The sequence below is a fragment of the Gossypium hirsutum genome, chromosome A09 (genome assembly GCF_007990345.1).
Source record: "Gossypium hirsutum isolate 1008001.06 chromosome A09, Gossypium_hirsutum_v2.1, whole genome shotgun sequence".
Taxonomy (NCBI): Eukaryota; Viridiplantae; Streptophyta; class Magnoliopsida; order Malvales; family Malvaceae; genus Gossypium; species Gossypium hirsutum.
Window position 1 is genome coordinate 83127918 of NC_053432.1, and position 14607 is coordinate 83142524.

Below are 14607 nucleotides of genomic sequence, written 5' to 3' on the forward strand. Positions count from 1 at the left end.
ATTTTAAAACCATTAATGCAAAGTCTAAAATAAGTAATACGTAAAAATAAATTTTAAAAAAATAATATACATAGCATATATAAAAAAACAACTTAACATAAATATATGTATATAAAGAATAAATAATGTATAAAGAGTTTAAGATAAAAACATAGGGAAATTCAAAAATAAGTGATCCATACAAAAAGAAGTTTAAGAAGAAACGTTCTATGAACTTAAAATAATAAGCTATTCAAAAATAATATATAAAAAGGGTTTAAAATAAATAAATAAAAAGGAAATGTAAAGTGATTAACATATATATAATAATTCAAAATGACTTATGTAAAAGAGGGTTTAAAATAAATGATATGTAAGGTGATTTAAGATGAATAATGAAAATAAGTTTAAACTGAATATCATGTAGTAAGAAATTTAAAATAAGTAATATACAAACATTTTAAAAATAAATGGTATATAAAAAATAGATAATGCATATAAAAATTTGAAATTGATAATACATATGGGAAAGAAATTAAAGTAAACAATAAAACAGTTTAAAATGAATAATACATAAAACATATTTAAAATAAATAATACTAAAGAAGCCTAAAATAAATAAATACAAAAGAAATTTAAAGCTGAATAACATGTAAAGTAGTTTAAATGAAATGCTATATGTGAAGACTTGAAATGAATAATAATTTAAAATAAGGAGTATATGAAACATTTTAGAATAAATATAATGTAAAAAGTTTTAAATAAAAAACGGAATTGAAAACGACTACCAAATAAAATAGTATATCTAAGTAGTCATATAAAAAAAATTGAGAATGGATAATATGTATATTAAACAATTTAAAATAAAAAGGTATTTAATAGTTTTCAAAATATTTAATATTTTAAAACAAATAATGTATATGAAAGTTAAAAATGAATAATGGCCCAGAATATGTAAAAATTTAGAATACATGATGATAATAAAAATTTAAAATACATAATATAAGAAAAAACAAGCTTTGAATAAATAAATAATAAAATAGCTTCCTAAAAAATGAAATAATAAATAAATAAATTAAATAGATTAGGACTCGGCTGAAATTGAGTTAAAAATTAAGGTAAAAATTGTAAGTAATGAAGAGAAGGCCATCATGGATCGAAATGAATCACGCTGAAATAACGAGGGACTAGCTGGGAAATATTCCTAGCCTTTTATGTGCAGTGATTCAAAGGACCCAAATGTGACCCAAACAAAATCTCAGAGCTAAATTAAAAAACAAAAGAAAACAAAAAATAGGGCCTGATCGAATGGAGTTGCAAAGGAGAAGGACTAATCTCACAAATCTCCCATTTGGGGATAATGCACACCCCCCACCCCACCAAATGTGCCGTTTCATCATCATCATTTAAACCAAAAAAAACTTTCCTTTTTTTTAATTCCATTACCAACTCCCAATTTTAAACAAAAAGAACAGATAGCTTCCCTTCTCTCTCCCCCTTCCCCCCTCTTTTTTACTTGTTGGAGGCTCGTTCCAAAAACGAAAGACAAGGGTTCAACCCCCTTTTTTAGACTCAACCACGCCGAACAGAGGGGAGGGCTCCGACAACGCGGCGACGGGGCCGGATCTGGTGAGAATCCTTCCTCTTTCCTTTTATTTGTTTTTTTTGTATCTTTTTTAATAGATTTGTATAAAAAATAAAAGAAATATTAAAGAAGCAAGAAAACGAAAAAATGAAAATAAAGAGAACAAAATCGAAGATCAACCTTCTGTGTGTTTTTTGTTTGATTCATTGAAAAATATGCGAGTGATACAATTTTTTTGGATCCCCCTTTTACAATCAGTTTCATTTCGGCTTTATAGCCGATTCTCATATTAAAATATTGTTTGTTTTATTCTCTGCTACTGCTTGTGCTTCTTGCTGCCATCTTTTCCTCTTTTCCAAATGTTTGCAGGTTATGGGAGTGTCAGGCGCATTGAGGAGGAGGGCATGCGCGGGGTGTGGTGGCCCGAACAGTGGTGGTGGCGTGCGTGATGGCCAAGGGCAGAGGGGGCATGCGGCTGAACTTTGGTGGCTGCATCTTGGGTTGCTGCTGAAAAACCTTAAGCAAGTGGGCTGTTATTTGGGTTAGGGTTTGATGTAAATTGGACTGTTTAATATTATAAATGGGCTATTTATTTTAGACAAAATATTTTATTTTTTATATTAATCATGCATTATTATTATAATTGTTGTATATTATTTTATTTTTTTCAATTTAATATTATAATTTATTTTCTTATATAGTTTTAAATATATATGTTATTTAAAAATTTAAGAGAAATTACTATTATCAAAAATAAATAAAATAATTGAAATATATTATTTAAAAATTAAATGCGTAAAATCAGAACTGAAAGCTTATTTTCACGGTTTCTTAAATGCTCTAATTCTATCGGTCTTTATTATGGACCTATAAAGAATGAAGAGTTTTACAAACAAGTCCCAACTTAAAAAAACTAAAATTAAATGAAATGCAAATAAAACATAATTATTTAAAAAAAAAACTATAAAAGGACTTATTGTTTCCAAAATAAAAAGGTGTTATCAAGGAAGACATTAATCTCTTTTGTTAAAGAAGAGAAGAACTTTGAGCATCAAGAACAAAGTCAGTGGCCGCCATGCTGATCATGAGCAAGCTTCAACGAAAGAATAGGCTGCAAAGCAAAAACTCTGATACCGTGTTGAATTATTATTGAATCAACAACCTGAGTATAATACAAAAATTTTCATTTACATCTTTTAAAATTTTTAAAATTTTAAATTAATAAAAATAAAATTACACTTTGACCTTCTTAAAGATGATAAAATTTTGATTTAATCTTTTAAAAATTATGAATATATAAACTATTAAAATGGTATAATTATAAAAATTATAATTTAAGTTTGGCCCCTAAAAATTTTTCTAACTTCGCCTCTGAGTATTAGCACAATATTTATAGATCAAGTAACACTTCTTCAGCTGCTTAACAGCCTCATAACCTCCTTAACAAAACAATTGACTCACATTTAAAAAACAAACAACCTGAAAACTTGATTCAAAGGATCAAGCGATTAACACAACATGAATAACATAATTGTATATCGATCAACAGCCGATGATCACCACACTTTAAACATACCGCCTCTTTCAATCTCGACATTTGCTGATAAAGTAGCCATACCATTTTCTTCTCTCCAACAATGATACAACATACCCCAATAATGAGTTGTACCAAATGATACGTGTTCATCATGACCATATTTTAAGCCTCTTTTAACTTATATTTACCTTGCTTCTCAATTCCTTCCTTGACATTTCGGTTGATTACATCATTTCTTTTTTTAATGTTTTTATGTATATAGTTTTCAATTTGAGAAGTTTTTTCATTATTATAAAATTGAAAAAAAAAGGATGATGAAGTTTAAGTCCGAATTATTTAGTTGTCAGATTGAAATAAATCTTAACTTAAATTTAAAATCATAAATCTTTAATTTAACGAAATCAGATTTCTGAATTTTTAATTATTATTAAATAAATCATATCATTTATGCTAAATTTATCATTGAGATAATCATTTTTAATTATTATTAAATAAATCATATCATTTATGCTAAATTTATCATTGAGATATTATCTAGTTAGAATTTTAAGTAAAATGCTTTCCAGGTTGATATTGTCTGTTCATGTTTAAAAAGAAAATAGACAATTTTGCTGTAAAAGGAAAAAAAACATAAGCATGATAGGCATGCATCATGGGACGTTGAAGAAGATTTTTATTTGCTGTGTGGTGATTTGATAATTGCTTTGTCCTGTGTTTGACTTTCTGGTAGCATTAATAAAATTTGTCTTGATGAGCAAAAACAAAAATAAAAAGCCATGCATGTACTTTTCAATAATTTAATAATTTAAATGATTTGCATTTTAATATTTTTATTTTATCACTCAGTTGAATTTTTAATTTTAATTTTATATTTTTATATTTTAATAATATTATTGATTGAGATAATATTACATATTAATTTAACACCAGCTTAAGATTGATAGTAATATAATAATAAATAATTATATTTATTTAGTAATTTTAATATGATGTTTTAAGTTTTATTTTCCTTACAATTTAATCTAATTTATTTACTTTAATATCGTACATATTTTTATTACATTTTATTATTTATTATATGTTATTTTTAAATATGAATTAATATTCTAAATATCAATTGGATCTCAAATTGATTTTTGAAATTACCAAAAACCCTTTACTTTTATAATATAATAAATGTTAATATAAATCTATTTTTATCTTTTCAATTTTCAATAAAAATAATACTACAACTTGAACCACATAATATTTAAATTTTTAACTTAATTATATCAACCAAAACCTTAAAATAAATTTTTTATAAATATAATATTTTTCCACATATAATATAATGTGATGGATGATTAAGACAGTGAAAATGAAAAAAACAGGGACAGAGCTAATTTAGAATTAAAATTGAGCTTTGACTCCAAGTTTATTTTCAAACACCTCTTAAATTGAATGATGATTGATTAAAATCTGACACAGTAATGACAACAAAAAAATTTATTTTTATAAAAAATGATGATTGATTAAAGAGTAGAATGAGGTCAGTATGTAAAGACAGCACCAATAAATACAACAAGAAACAACTCGATTTCGTAATCAAATTTTTTATATTTAATATTATTTTTATATAAAATCCTTTGAGTCCTACCATTCCACAAACTCGATAAAATTTTGTTCTCATAAAGGAAACTTTATTTATACTACCAGAAAGTTACCAAAAAGTAAAAGGCAAAAAGCAAGCCGAAAGTGGTACTAGAAATATTCATAGGTTAGGTCTGAATCAGGTTTGGGTTTATATTTATTTATTGAGTTTGGGTCGGGTCGGGTTTAGCCTAAAAAAAAGACTTAAAATGTTACCTAAACTCGACCTGAATAAAAATATTAAACCCCGAGTCTAGCCCGACCCTCTCGTATTAATTTTTTATATTATTTTTAAATATATATAATAAATCAAAAATATTAAAAAAATATTAAAATAAATATCTTTCAACAAATTAAAAATAAATTTTAAAAAATATGTAGACTTAAATAACACTAAGATAAATATAACTTAACAAGCAAATGCTTCTAAAATAAAAAAATAACAAATACCTTTAAAATAATAAGAAAATTAACAATAAAATAAATTTTATACAATATCCAAACAATAACAATAAAATAGTAGCAACATAATAATAAAATGGCAGTAAAATAGTAAGAAAACAACAAGAAAATAACACTTAAAAATAATAAAAAAATACAATTTTTTTTTCCTTTAGTGAATTCAGGCCGAGCCGAGACGTGTTCAAGCTAAAAATACATTACCTGAGGTCCAGTTTATTTTTTAAACTAACCTTATTTTTTTTGTTCAAACCTATTTTTTAAACTTATATTTTTACCAAAACTCTCTCATATTTTGAATAAGTTTTCGAGTCAGGCCAATAGCCCGACCGATGCATACTACCGCAGATGAAGATATTTTTGTCAAATACCCACAAACTAATTAATGATTATCTCACCCAATCCTGTTCACGTGATTCTTTGTATTATAATTTTCTATTTCTTTTGCGGTTTCCAATGTCGCTTTCTGCCTGCAAAATTAAATGGCTCTCCATACTTTTCCTCTTTATTTTTCTTACAAGCTTCTGTCTCTTTCATATATTTGTTTTTTTATAAACTACCATAAGTTTTCATTTTAAAATTATAAATTGAGAACAAAATCATTTTCATTTATAATTCAATTTTAATGAAATTTTATTTTAATTCAATAATATTATACAATCATTTTAATCACATCGCTTCAATAAATTTTTATTTTGGTCACTTATTTACTTTTAAAATTTAATTTTATTATTTTAAAAAATTTTAAAATTTTACAATTTTACAAGAAATTAAATTATTCAATTACGGAGATAAGAGAATTTTTTTTTCCTTTAAACCAATTATTTGTAAAAATAAAATGGAAATTAGCTTTTTTTTTTCCCTATAAATCTCATTAAAAATTAGGTTTGCGTAATAAAACTCATTTTCTAGACTTTTGCATATTTCCAGAAGGCTATAAGGATTACCAAGAAATGCAAATCCTATAAGCCCAATGAGCTAGCTCTATGCTACCATCATCAAACACGTCAAAAGCGACCGGCCTATTAATAGAAAAAGAGATAATTGCATCAAACTTTTTTTTAACTATAATTTTCATTCTAAATTTATTTAGAAATTTTAAAATATTTTAATAAATTATATAGGTTAATTTGATAAAGTTCTTTTTATGATTAAAATTGTTACTTTAATTGTTAAATGAAATATTAGTTTTGAAATTTTTGATGCTTTATCCTTCACTTTTTTTTTACTTTATTTCATTTTTGGATTTTACTTAATAAAAATTATGAGATATTATTTTACTCTTTTTTTTTCTTTTTTTTTAATTTTCATTTTGAATTATGTATTACATAGGATTTGTATAAAAGGACTTGATTGTTATACATATGATAGTTTAGAGATGCAATAGAATATTTTAAAATTTAAGACCAATTTAAAATGAGAGTCATAATTAAAGGTTGTTTGGTGCAATTAAATTATAAAAAAAATAAAAATTATGGTGTTTTTATACTTTAATTACAATCATAAATGTAATAACTCAAGTAACTTTACCAAACCATTATCAATATTTTTATTATTAAGGGTACTAGAAATATAATGCATATAACCTATCTATACATATGGTCTTCTATTGTCACATTTCCTTCTACTAAATATATATTATTTGCATCCACTATAATATATGTTTATTAGATTGATTTTGATCCTGTAAAAAAGCCCATTAAAAAGACTTCAAATTTATCTCAAATTTTGATGATCTAAGGCTGTATGCTTTGAGAATTTGACTCCGTATTATTCATCTCTTTTTGACCTATCCAGTGATAAAGACAAGAAGCTCTGTTTGCAAGGATTCGATTATGAGTGCTTCGCATATCTTCAACGCTCAGGATGGAAGTGATAACAATGATGGCGAAGGAGACAGTGATGGTGGGGAAATGGAAGTGGTTTAGGTATTGAATGGTAGGTGAACGAGATGGTGTTGCAGCTGGGACGAAAATTTGAATAGGGAAGAGAAAATAGAAAACGTTAATTGATTAGTTGAATTTTTTTATTAATAAAATTAAAAGAAAATTGAAGAAATAAATTAAATATTTTTAATACATGTCACACAATATTATTGGTTATTTAACATGAAGCGTAAAATGATTGGATGAGATATAAAATTTATTAGTATTTAGTGGCTAAAAAAGTAGTTGACAAAATCATTGCCATGTATTCTCTATTTATTTAAGTCTTGAGCTTCAATCATCTATTAATTTTCAAGCAATCATCCATGGAGAAATCTTTTCCTCTGCATGAATGCCATGTAAACAAAGTCACCATCATCATTAACAGAACCCATGCAATCCTTCATTCTATAGCCATACTCTTCTTGATTCATTACAGGCTTTCTTTCTTTTTCCAACACCCCCAAAACATCACCATCCCCACTCTTCCATGGCTTCTAATCTTCGTCTCCGAGTTGATTCTCTCTTTCGCATGGTTCCTTCAACAAGCCTGTCGTTGGCGCCCGGTTTACCGGAACGTATTCCCCGAGAGGTTGCCGGTTGATGATAAGCTTCCGGCCATTGACGTGTTCATTTGCACTGCGGATCCAAAAAAGGAGCCGAGTGTGGAGGTTATGAACACTATGATATCAGCAATGGCGTTGGATTATCCACCGGAAAAGCTTCATGTTTATATATCCGACGATGCCGGCTCCGATGCGACGTTGCGTTGTACGAAGGAGGCTTGGAACTTTGCCAAGTATTGGGTTCCTTTTCGTAGGAAATATGGTCTCTTGACTGCTTGTCCGGACGTTTATTTTTCAAGCTCCGAAGATGATAATGGAGACTATAAGGGTTCCGAGTTTAAGGCAGAGAGGAAAAAGATGGAGGTAATTTGATGAAAGGCTTAATTCACCAAACATGCTCAAACCAGATTATTCCTAAGCTTCAAAAGTTATAATTAAATTCTCTAAGTAGAAGTGTCAATTAAATATTTATATTAATTTAATTGTTAATTTGGGAAAATATTTAAAAGAGTAAAATCATTTTTTGAGATTTTTGGTCGACAATAACTCTCACACTAAGGGGGAAAGGATTATATGAAACAGTGACGCTACGTCATCTGTATAAAATCTAAATTAAAATACTAAAAGTCAGGATAAAATACTGAAATTTAGGATAAGAATACTGATGTGGCATAAAACTATTGAAAAGGGATACAGATGATGTGGCGTCACTGTTTCATACAATCTTTTCTCCACACTGAGAATTAAAAAGAAAACTTATGTCATTACTTCAATGATAGCAATTAACAATTTTATCATTTTGAACTTAATAATATTATAAAATTAGGAACATTAAATTATTATAAACTAAAATAAAAGTATTAAATCTCAAATTCTAAAATATAAAAATCATAATTAGTTATAATTTTAAACTACTAATTATTATATATAAGCTTTCTTAAATATCAAATATATTACTAATTGTAGACATTATAGTAAACTTGAGGTTTTGAAAATTTGAGATTTATTATACATAAATATTACATGATAACTTTATTAGGATATATTTTAATTTTTTAAATTATAATTATTTAAATATTTATTAATATTGTATTTGTACACACTGTAAAAAATTAAATTTATTTTGTGTCAAGGAAAAATACGAGGTTCTGAAGCAAGGACTAAGGAAAATTGTTGAAGGACACTTTACCACAAATGTTGCCATCAACAATACTCGGGACCATCCTACAATAATTGAGGTACCACACAAATTGTAGTTTATATTTATTGTAATTTATTTATCTATTATTAAATTGTTTCTTTTAGAAAAAAATTCATAAAAGAATTCAAACATTTGTCTCAATAATTATACCAACATGCTTTGTAATTTAATTAACAACGTCTTTTAATTATTCCAATATTTTTGGATTCCATCAAAACGAAGGTAAAATAAAATAAATTATTTTACAGGTCATAAATAAAGAGGAAGATAAAGTTAAAATGCCTCAACTTATTTATGTTTCTCGTGAGAAAAGACCTTCTCATAATCATAATTTCAAAGCTGGAGCCCTCAACGTCCTTGTATGTCCTCTCTCTACCCTCTTTGTCACATATTTTTTTCTCTACTAACTAATATATTGATAGTTCGTGTTGTGTTTACATTGTGCTGCTGCTAGCTTCGGGTCTCAGCGATGATAAGCAATTCTTCATATATCCTAATCCTTGACTGCGACATGTACTGCAATGACCCAACTTCAGCTAGGAAAGCAATGTGTTTTTACTGTGATTCTCAAACACCTTCTTCTTTAGCATTCGTGCAATTTCCTCAAACGTTTCGAAATATAAGTCAAGATGACATCTACGACAACCAAATTCGATTTGCATTTAAGGTTGATAACTGGATCTTTTGCAAGGTTATATATGCAAAATATGGGTGGGTGTGTTTTAATTTGAGATCTTCTGGTGTTAGGTAGTTAATTACATCGGGTTGTTCCGACTAAATCCAAGTTAGATCGAACCTCTAAATGGAAGTCTATTTAGGGACATTAAACCTAAGACATTGCTTAAAGAATTTCAAACTATTTACCACTAGACCCACTGATAGACATTTTATGGATTGGGCTAGGTTCGTGACGTGTGTATGATATTGATAGATTTATATTTGCTCAAGTCCAGCTGAACCATAATATATACCTAAAAATTTTGCTAGGCCAATCCATATTTGTTAATGACTAACCTAAGCTCGTTTTAAACCTGTCTATATTATGTTTTAAATATATATTATTTTTTTAAAATTAATATTTTAGATGATTTTAAATATATATAAGCTTGGTTCAAGGTTTGGACTCAAGTTTTGAATGTTAAAGATTAAGCTTAATTCATATTTTAAACAAGTTTTTTTTTATCCAAACTCATTTTTCAAACTTTTAGCCTAGACTCTTTCCGCATTTCAAATAAAGTTTCATGTCGATATAAATAACCTAATCTATAAACAAGTATACCCACTAGTTGATATATATATATATATAATTGATGAGAATGAGTTTGTGATTGACTGTTTTATTCATATTTTTCTATCGAATTCAGGTACATTGGTATGGTTTTGATGGCGTCGGAGGACCAATAATATCAGGTTCAAACTTTTATATAAAGAGAGAGGCTTTATTGGGTAGTTTTAACAAGCAGCAAGGTTAGTTAAATTGTTCACTGCTAGATTAATTAAAGGTGCTAATAATTTTGGTTGTGATTTGAATATATATTTTTGTTGTATAATAGACTAAATCTGAGGTTTAAATATTTAAGATTCATTTTATTATTTAAAAATTGAAAGTCTTAATAATTATTTTATTTTAATAAAAGATAATTTTTTTATTATTAAATATTGTATAGGATTGCATTAATTTATATTGAATTTTGTATGTGTCAATAAGGCAATATGAGTTTTGGCCCACCCTCTAATGTTAAAAATATTTACTCAATCTTATCTTGACTCGTCCGAATTTATTATGTACTATATTTATTGCAAATTACTTGTATCATAGTACTCTTTTCCATTTGGAAGTGTTTTTTTTTTTCTTTATAGTACGTAAATAGACAAGTTGAATATGTCATAACCAATGACTTGTTAATATAGATTATATGGCACTCAAGAGATTATTTGGTCCATCCAATGACTTCATTAAAACCCTAGTTGAAGATTATAAGCCTCGCTTCATAAAGGATGGGGAATCTTCAAGGATGTCGCTCGAAAATGCCAACATATTAGCCTCTTGCTCATATGAAAATCAGACAGTATGGGGTTCAAAGGCAAGTATCTATATGTCCAAATAAAAGCTTAATTTGGATATAAATTATCATATATATATATATGAATAATGATTAACCATCCTTTCAAATATATATAGGTGGGTTTTCTATATTTTTCTGTTGCAGAAGATTATTTTACTGGACTTAATTTACATCGTAAAGGCTGGAAATCAGTGTATCTTAATCCTGAAAGGCAACAATTCTTGGGGACAAGCACCACAAATCTCAATGACTCATTAATTCAATGGACAAGATGGACATCTGGGCTTGTTACTGTTGCTCTTTCTAGGTTTTTCCCTCTCACTTATGGTTCTCTAAAGATGTCTTTGGTTCAAGTTTTGTGCTATTCAGAACTTGCATTCATGCCTCTTCTTAATTGCCTTTCTCTTTGGGGCTTCGCTATTATACCTCAACTTTGTCTCTTCAATGGCATCCCTTTGTACCCGAAGGTAACAAGTATACATATTTGATATCGTATTAATTAATCTTGATTAGTACAGAACGTTTACCTTTTTGTGTCTCACAGGTTTCAGATCCAAATTTCAACATATTTTCGGTAATTCTTGTATCGTCTATTTTGAAAAGCTTATACGAAGTTGTTACAACTGGTGAACAACTCAAAGTGTGGAGAAATGAATGGAGAATATGGATGATGAGATCGGTAACATGCTACACCTATGGATGCTTCGATGTTATTTTAAATAAGCTTGGCATGAAGGAAGCTACCTTTTTGCCGACCAATAAAGTAACCGATGATGAACAAGTTAAGCTATATGAGATGGGAGTTTTTGATTTTCGAACAGCCACCGTGTTTCTTGCTCCTTTGGTTACAGTAATTCTCATAAACATTGCAGCATTTGTTGGAGCTGTTGTCAAAGCTTTGGTTGTAGATGATGATGGAGATCAATATTGGGAAAAGATGTTTGGGCAAATGTTTCTTTCGTTTTTCATATTGATTTCAAATTTTGCAGTTATTGAAGGGATGATCATCAGGAGAGACAAGGCTAAGATTCCATTGTCTTCTACTTTGTGGTCTGTTGTATTTTCAATGTTTATCTTGTTGATCGGCTCTGTCATTTTGTGTTAAATTATGGCATTGGAAGAATAAAAAAGACCTTAATCTCATGCTTCTTATTATATGTCCAATTATTGAAGGGGTGATATATATGTTGTTTGCTTAAGTACATCTATTATATTATAGGTTCAAATTATTCTTTTTTCGTGGTAAAGGTATATAATAGTCCATAAACCTTTTGCAACATAACTGAGGAAATGCACCAGCTTAAACTACAAACGAAACATGCATCCATAAGACTACAACCAACTAAATCCTAGTTGCATCATTAATCTAAATAGGTATCAAATGAACAACCATAGATATCAACCAACAACTTAACAACTTAATTTTATTTTTTTCAAAAATTCTAAATTTTTACAGGAAATTAAAATTTTCAATTGTAGAGACAAAATTTGAATTTTTTTCTTTTAAATCATTTCTCTGTAAAAACTTAAATTTTTTCAGATTTTTCCTTTAAAACTTAAGTTTTTCTTTTTATTAAGAAAAAAACCTAAAAATTAATTCTCAAAAAAAATAAAGGAAATTAGAAAAAGAAAATGGTTTTTCCCTAAAAACCCAAACAATCTTTAAGAGATAAATTGATAAAGTAACATCTATTTATTACAAATTAATTAAAGGGTAAACTATAAAAATAGCCATTTTTGGTTGCCTTAAAATACATTTTAGTCACTTATATTTGAAATGCTATGTTTTAGTCACTTACGTTATCGTTTTGTTACGAAGTGGTCACTATATCGTTAAGCTACGTTACCTCCCTAACGGCAGCCTTCTATGGCAATCCAAATTAAATTTATTTAATTAAAAACTTATTTTCATCCCAGCAACTAGACATCTAAGTTTGCATTTAAAACCCATTTGGACTGCCACATAGAACTGCTGTTAGGGAGGTAACGGAGTTTAACGGTAGAGTGACCACTTCATAACAAAAGAATAACGTATGTGAATAAAACGTAACATTTCAAACATAAGTGACTAAAATGTAATCTGAGACAAACAAAAGTAACTATTTTTATAGTTTACTCTTAATTAAATAATATGATTTGATTCATGATAATGTACTTATGTATCATATGCACTTTGACAACAATAGAAAACTAAAATGACAAAATAATAACACTTATGACGGACAATGAGTACTAATTAAAATCGATGCTTCATTGCTTTATACTTGTAAGTTAACTAAAAATGGACAATGTGTTTTTATTGTGATCCTTAAACACTTGCTCCTTTAGCTTTCCTACAATTCCTTCAAACATTTCAAAATATACGTAGAGATGAATTCTATTTATATTCAAGGTTGATAACTAAGAATAATTTAAAAAGAGAAGGACCCACTTATGTCACAAGGCTAGACCTTTCGTCTCGCAATCCGTGCGGCCTTAGGCTATTCGCTCGTCTAAACTCGCCTAAGTCAGCCTTTTCTCCCAAAAATAACGATTCTTTAAGAACTCCTCCAAGGCACCAATTTGTATAGCGGAAGCGATTGTGCCAAAAGAAGCTACAAGTAAGCAAAAGAAAGCCAAAGAAAGAATGCACACAAGGTGTTTGAGTAAATGCCCAAGAATTCTATTACTCTTAAGAATTCAACATACAATGGATGGTTTACAAATGAGGGGGAGGCTCTCTATTTATAGTTGAGCTCCTCCAGAATTGAAAGTCAAGATACATTTATATCGACGGACGAGATTAATGATATCCCATGAGTTAAGGGATTTACAAGATATGCCTTATCAAATCTAATCTAATCTTTACAAGACATGATTCCCTCTATTGTAATAGCCTAATTTTCAATGGTGTCGGAACAGTGATTCGAGATCACTAAATCCGACAAATGAGTAGGAAATATTATTAATTTAGTGAGTATAAGTTAAATGTGAAGTTAGAAAAAATTTTGAAATAGTGAAATATACTAAAAATATATATATTAAAATAATTAAAATTGAAAACGAGGTATCGAGACCTCGGGAATTTTAAATCGAGCCATAAATATTTTTATAAATATTTATGGAGTGTTAATAAGTTAGTATTAAAGTTTCGTCAAGAAATTTTAAAGTACTGATAGCTAATTGAACAAAAAGGACTAAATTGTATCAAATGCAAAATTATGGGAAATGATTAAATAGCTTAAATGATAAAAGAAAGAGGGTTTAAAAGGCAAATAGACCCAAGGTCTATTTGGGCTGGACGAAAAGAACATGAAATCACCAAGAAAATAAGGGGAATTAAGGGAAAAATTAGAAAATTGCAAAATTTACTTAATAAAGCTAGGGCTAAAGTGGAATTATCTAGATTTCTCTTTATTTTTCTGCATTCTCATCAGCAAAAATACCATGGAAGAGTTCCCTTAAGCTGTTTTTTCATATTTTTACTGCAAGTAAGTTCAATTCTTGATTATTTCTTGAAATTTTTGTGTTTCTGTGACTTTTACAACTAGGTCCATTTGTTGAATTCATTAGTTCTTGATTCTATGAAATAAATTGAAAGTTTCTATGAATATGTGCTGGAAGTATATGATTATTTGACATAGAATTAGAGCTTTAAATTGTTTATATGCTGATTTTATT

General features: G+C 28.0%; 1 protein-coding gene and 1 long non-coding RNA gene across 2 annotated transcripts; both read left to right on the top strand.

Moving 5' to 3' along the window:
* The first annotated feature begins 1047 nt into the window (after positions 1-1047).
* LOC107928437 (uncharacterized) lies at positions 1048-2258 on the top strand. The gene is made up of 2 exons (XR_001692616.2): positions 1048-1608; positions 1934-2258. It is a non-coding gene; the product is annotated as an uncharacterized lncRNA (long non-coding RNA).
* Positions 2259-7283: 5025 nt separating this feature from the next.
* Positions 7284-12090, top strand: LOC107928590 (cellulose synthase-like protein G2). The gene is made up of 8 exons (XM_041077260.1): positions 7284-8043; positions 8814-8918; positions 9130-9240; positions 9336-9548; positions 10246-10348; positions 10793-10965; positions 11064-11414; positions 11492-12090. Exons 1-8 carry the CDS (start codon positions 7441-7443, stop codon positions 12050-12052), a joined length of 2220 nt encoding a protein of 739 aa, XP_040933194.1. The 5' UTR covers positions 7284-7440; the 3' UTR covers positions 12053-12090.
* Positions 12091-14607: the final 2517 nt, after the last annotated feature.